We start from the raw sequence: 6,000 nt of genomic DNA on the forward strand, positions 1-6,000 counted from the left end.
TGAAGGGGATCAATGTGTCCTCGCGATTAAAAGTCAAAGTAGAAAAAATAAATAAGAACGTAGTTACCTTGGCTGGCTTTAGTGTCTTCACTGGATGCTTTGGCGCAGTTGAAAAATATGTTGATATTTTTTTATGTGACATGACGGCAGGAATGAACCACCACAACGCTTCGTCCCATCGGGCCTCGCTGCGGGCTTTGTACAACTTGTCGGATAGTGTGTTGATTTGGCTTGTCTCGTTGTATGGCCCGACGTGTTACTTTGGAAAAGTTAATGCACCTTTGGCGTCAAATATTTATGGGAACATTAACTTACAAAGCTCCGCAATTGAAAATCTAAAGTACATGTTTTGAAATATCAATGCACCTTTCACATCAAAACTTTATGAGAACTTTAAACCCATAAAGTTTCGGAATTGACATCCACGCGCTCCGTAGATTCCATGATAGAGTGTAGATTCCGCGGCCTCCGCGAGATGCCGCGCCAGCCCGTTCGCCATCAAAAGGTCCTTGAAATTTTGTGCTCGGATGGGGCTGCTAGCGTTATGTGACTCCCGGTGCATGGGCGTTGCCGCGAAATCCAGCCCGAGTTGGCAATATTCGCGGTGAAATGGCTTTTTGAGCGTGAAAAAGACGTTCTAGACAAAATCCAGAATGATTTCCGGCGCCGGGGCTTGCTTTGGTCGGCGGTGAATGGACAGCACGAAAAAATTTCGGGGGGGGCTGAAGCCCCATAAGCCCCCCCCCTGGCTACGCCCCTGGTATATAGTGCCATTACAAAAAGACGCTGTTGCAAGTCTTTATGCCTGCAAGCTCGAAGTAGGGGAGAGTACAGGCTAAGTAACTGTTTCTTTTGCCAGTGTTTGGGAAAATGTGCCGATGCGTAGAGTATGACGACATCATAACCGAGTAGGGTTCACTTCAACATATCCACTTACACTGGCCAATACAAATGTCTTAACCATTTAGTCTTTGAATCACTTATTTCACAAGATCTCTCATTTTGGTTGGCTGAAATATCAAGTTCATGAAACATTCTAAGGTGTTCTAAACCAACCGTGGTTTCATTATCACCCTGGGATATCATTGTGACTGTATGCTTGCAAAGTCAGCAGTCTGTTTCAATGTGACGTCATATATGGGAAATACAAAACGTATTGACATTAAGGAAAGAGAATAAAAAAAAAACATGGCTAGTGTTACGTAGCTTCTTTTCACCGCTAATTACCTTTTATCACAGCTCTGTTCAAGCAGTGATGCAAATGTTCGCACAATAAACCTTGTTGCTATGAAGGAACCCAGAACTGTGTTTTGAGCGAGTTTCTATGTGTAAGCATGCCGGTGATCCACTTTAAACCCTGTGTGAAAGTAAACCTTGTGCTATCGTGTTGCTTTTTGTGTGTGTTTTGTGAAACTGGAATTCGTTCTAACCATGTCTTCTTTTTTGTTTTCTTTCCTCCCCTCCCTATTTTTCCTTCCTCCTCAATCGACAAAATCACTTCTGCCGACTCTACGGTGGATCGCCGATCCTTCACTCATCGAACCCTTTGAATGCGTCACGACGCTCCTGCTGCATGGTCGGCTTCACTATGCATGGCCTCCTCTTGTGCTGCTCTTGCAATCACGACTAAATAACTGCCTGCTTAACTTCACATGCACTCACCAACAACCAAACGAATTGTCCTTTTAATTTCTTCTGAACTGAATGTCCCTGCCGTCTGCCAACTGGTGTTCTCACGCTGTTTCTTTCATCGTCTGCCATTCGTGGTGTCGTTTTCTATGAATTTTCTCAATTTTATTAATGTTGTGTTCTATCCCAACCTCTCTTATCCTGTTATCTCTTATGCCGTTATCTCTGATGCTGTAATCTCTGGTGCTTTAAACTTCCTTTTGATTTCTCACTAATGTTCCTGGGAATCTGCTGCGAAACGCGGTTCGAACCCACTCGCCCGCTCTCGAATTTCTCCCCGCTTGCGAACCCTCGCCCAACCGATTTCGGAACACGCTTCGAACGTCTCCTTGCTTGCACTCTAACTTTCTTGGGGCCCTCTCGAAAAAAAATAAACGAAAATCCTGTCAGCAGCAGCAGCATCAGCCGAATGCAGTCGGCCCGAGTAAGATCGACACCCTGCTCCGCGACCTGTACGTCGAGAACGCCCGCCTGCTGCGTGCGCTGCAGCGCGCCGAGGACGGCCGGCGACGAGCCGAGCACAACAGCACGCGCCTGCAGTACAAGTGCCGCGTCCTCAGCAAGCTGCTCACTGACGTCACGAGGGCCGCTGTCGACGGCTCCAGGGTGGCTTGCGCCTGAGCCCCCCTCCCACCACCTCTTCGTTCTTTTGGAAGAAGAAAACACTCCCCAACTGCTGTGCTCGTTACAGTTCTCATTTCGGGCGAAAAAGGGAAAAAGAACAGTACAAACTGCTGTTTGATTATTTTTTTTCGTACCCGCCTCGCTGGCCGCGGAGACCGGCAGCGTTAGCGATGTCGACGTCAGTGACGATAGGCGTCGTCCGTCCTCAGAAACATCAGTGATTGCCTGCGAGAATCTGTCGTGGCCGGCAACGTCGGTGGAGTCGACATTGTGTCATAAAGAAGTGTGCATGTGTTCATGGTGCAGCGGACCTGAATAGTGAACTGTGTGTTCGTATTTTTTTCCCTTTTGTTGTCGTTTCTCTCTCATTCTATCGCAGTAACGAAATGTCGTGCCGAGACCAGTCATGGTCGGAAACCTTCATTCGGGAGTCTGGGAGTTACTGCTACATATAGTGTATTTGCCTTTTTGAAGAGCCTCGTGCATATTTTCCCCAGCAGAATCACGTATGCGTAGGTGTCAGCTGTGCCTACCTTGGTGGCTTTTCGGTAAAATGATATCTGTGCGTGACTTTCTGTTGCAGCTTCTGCAATCCACTCAGCACTTCACGGAGTGATCCCACTCCCAGAGTGACACGAGGGAGCCTTGACGGTTCATTCTTAGAACCGATCTCTAGAGTAGCTCTTAACCTTGGTTGTTTCGATGCAAAACATATGAATCGTCAAACACAGGTGTCTCAAAGTACATACACTGCTCGCTGCCTTCACACGAGGCAGAAGAAGAATTGTACCATTCTTTTAAACAGTTTTTGTTTTTTTACATTAAACCTAATCGCATCTCGACTCGTGGTCTTGAATTACAATGGTGTGCAACAAAGAGGATTGCTTATAGTGTCCGTTGATATGTTGTCGTTTTGTAGCATGTGTCCTGACCCAGTAAATCTTGTTAAAAGTAAATTTCGAAGGCATTGTGCAGATCTATTTCCGCACACAACCAGGGGATGGATGTGCCATTGACGTCATGTCCTCTACATTCAACATCTGCTCGGGAAACTGTGCAACAGACGGTGCAGATGCTCGGACGTTTCTCAACAAAACCTTTCCACCAGCTCTGAAAAACAATCCCGCCTTTGAATATGAAAAATAGTTCTTTCATCGGTTCTAGGAGGTATATACAATATTGAAACTCATCGACTCATGTACTTGTTTAACAAAACTGTGACGGATTCATTGGCGATTGCTTTGGTCTTACTGACAGTGAGGTGTTGTTGGAACCCTTATTACAAGATGTTGAATTCTCTGCTCCACTTAGGCCCAAGGCCCAAACTGTCGGTTCGTCTGAGATCAGGTCTCGCCGATCACAAAGTGTCGTTTCACGTGTGCGAATGTTATGTAGACAACTTCATCTAAGTACTAGCTCCGATCTCGTTCACCCGTGTGCGATTGACGTAGGCCCTTGGTATCAATTTCTGCTGTACAAACCACGATAACGCCTTGAGCTTTCCCATTTCAAGTGTTCGCTATTCGCGCACATTGTTTTCTCTTGACAAACCATGTCTTTTAGCAGAGGCAACAGCTTGATTTGACGCCGACTTACATCGCAAGGATAGGTCGTCGTCGTCCATGCTGTGACGGAAGTGTCTCCCATACTGACCATTCAGGTGCACATGGGCGTCGTTTACACTTTTGCGCGAGAGCTTACAACGGTGCAATATGCGTTTATGTTAATGTATCGATATTAAACTTGACGTACCGGTGCTATCGATAACAACGCAAGAAAAGTGATGAAGAAGTGCCGAAACGGAGATATTCGTGGCTGTCTTGCAATTCCACATTGTGAGAAACCGTTTCAGTGTTACGAGCCTGTTTTGTACAAGCTTTCTGTTCTAGTAGTCTGGGCTCAAGCAGGAGATATATCAGCGTGATGTCCGTCATATGGGAGCTGTTCATCATATAGTGTCAGAAGTTTTGGTGTAGCAGTTTCGTCGTTCTTTTACTGCACACAGCGGGGCGAGCAAAGCGGAACGAACGCGGCGTGCAATATGCGTGCGTGCGGAAATTTATCTGCATTGCACTTAGGATCATGGTCAAGAAAGGTCAGTGCGCCATTGTTTAATGTTTCTAGGTTTTTTTTTTTTTTTCGCGCAGGCTTTCCTAACGATTTAACGGCAGCTTTTCTATACCTGGAACGCTCTAATCTATAATGCTAATGCGCGCACGAGATTTGTGGGTAGCCCAAGTAACCTCGCGGAATCCCTCATCTCTGCTTTCGTCCTTTTGCCTTAATATAAGTTGTTGATGAACTTGGCGTATTGGTGAGACAATAATCGTCCCATGAACTTGCTTGCGGCTTCTGTCTCCTTTCTTTTTATGACGTAATTGGCAGACATGTTGGGGTACCTATTGTTCCTCATCGAATGTGCCCGCATCATTGCAAACCTTCTTTCTTTTCTATCCTTTCTCTCTCTGTGTAACAGTTTTTTACTTTGCCGGGACTTCTAGAGCATCCGTCGCTTTAACGGAAAGGCATTGACCAATGGTCACTTAGTCAGACCTTTAAGTCGCATTCATGTGTATAAAATTCACAAAACTCCTAGAGCGTGGGGTCAAAACTAAGACTGAACAGGTCGGTTGTGCATGTTTAAGCGTGTGGCACCGGGTACGCCGTTCCGTATTCAACTTTGGTCACGAGGTGCGCAGTTGCAGGGCTCTTCTCAGAACTGCCTTTTGCTGGAGAAGTTGGGCATCGGTATTGCTCTACGTTTGCATGTTGTTCAGCGCTCAAATTAGGTACAATCGAATACAGTGCCTTGATGTGAGTAGTTCGATGTGATTTAAATCACAACGGAAACTTTCCGCGCACGCTGCTCTGTGTTAACTGTCTTTCTGATACAACTAGAAGAGGTGCGGTAGCGCTCATGGGGAGCTACGGCGATCGGGAAGTGCTCTATTTTTTTTTCAGCAGCGCATTTTGATTCAGGATGTTCACCGTTATTTTTTTCGCTGCACTTGATATTTATTTTCCACAATTTTGAAAGTTAGCATTAGGATTAAGACGTTCATAACGATGGCATGACTGACTCTATTGAAACATTGTAGCTCGCGACGCGTCATTGAAGGAGGTTGATGATCGCGAACCTCCCTCCCAAATGTTCCGTTGAAATTGTATAGCGCTTGTAAAGGCGCCAATAAAGCTTTGTTGAATCGTGAAGTCTTTCTGTTCTTATTGGTGCCAGTACATGCCAGGTAAGCCACGAAGTGCCACAACCGTGCCACTTACCTTCTTTATTTATTTTTCAAGATCCCTTGGAACATTGCGAATTTCAGTTTTTTTTTTTTTTTTTTTTTTTTTGCGGGGGGGGGGGGGGGGGGGCTGCTCACTCGAAAAACACGGGCACTACTTGCACGACAAAAGTTAGGGAGGTGGGGGGGGGGGGGGGGGGGGGGGGGAGGGCTGCTCACTCGTAAAACACGGGCACTACTTGCACGACAAAAGTTAGGGAGTGGGGGGGTGTAGCGTCGCGAGTATGCGGAGTGTATTATGAGCGGCAGACTAGTGGAGGGCTTCGGGTTAATTTTTACCACGTGAGAACTGTTTCTCACGTGGTCATCACGAGCAAAACACGAGCATTTTGCGTTCTTCTCTCATCGCAATGCGGACGCTGCTAGCTGGATTCGAACCGTCGAC

The 6,000-nt window shown here is 46.4% G+C and overlaps 1 protein-coding gene across 4 annotated transcripts in view; it reads left to right on the forward strand.

The window, feature by feature from the left end:
- Positions 1-5,523, forward strand: part of LOC126534485 (ninein-like protein) — a 496,791-nt gene extending 491,268 nt beyond the window's left edge. For all 4 annotated transcript variants that reach the window (XM_055072238.2, XM_055072241.2, XM_055072240.2 and 1 more), the window contains one exon: positions 2,080-5,523. In XM_055072238.2, the coding sequence (XP_054928213.1) occupies positions 2,080-2,310 (231 nt within the window). In that variant the 3' untranslated portion in view covers positions 2,311-5,523. The remainder of the gene's footprint in view (positions 1-2,079) is intronic.
- Positions 5,524-6,000: the final 477 nt, after the last annotated feature.

Source organism: Dermacentor andersoni, chromosome 7 (assembly GCF_023375885.2).
Source record: "Dermacentor andersoni chromosome 7, qqDerAnde1_hic_scaffold, whole genome shotgun sequence".
Taxonomy (NCBI): Eukaryota; Metazoa; Arthropoda; class Arachnida; order Ixodida; family Ixodidae; genus Dermacentor; species Dermacentor andersoni.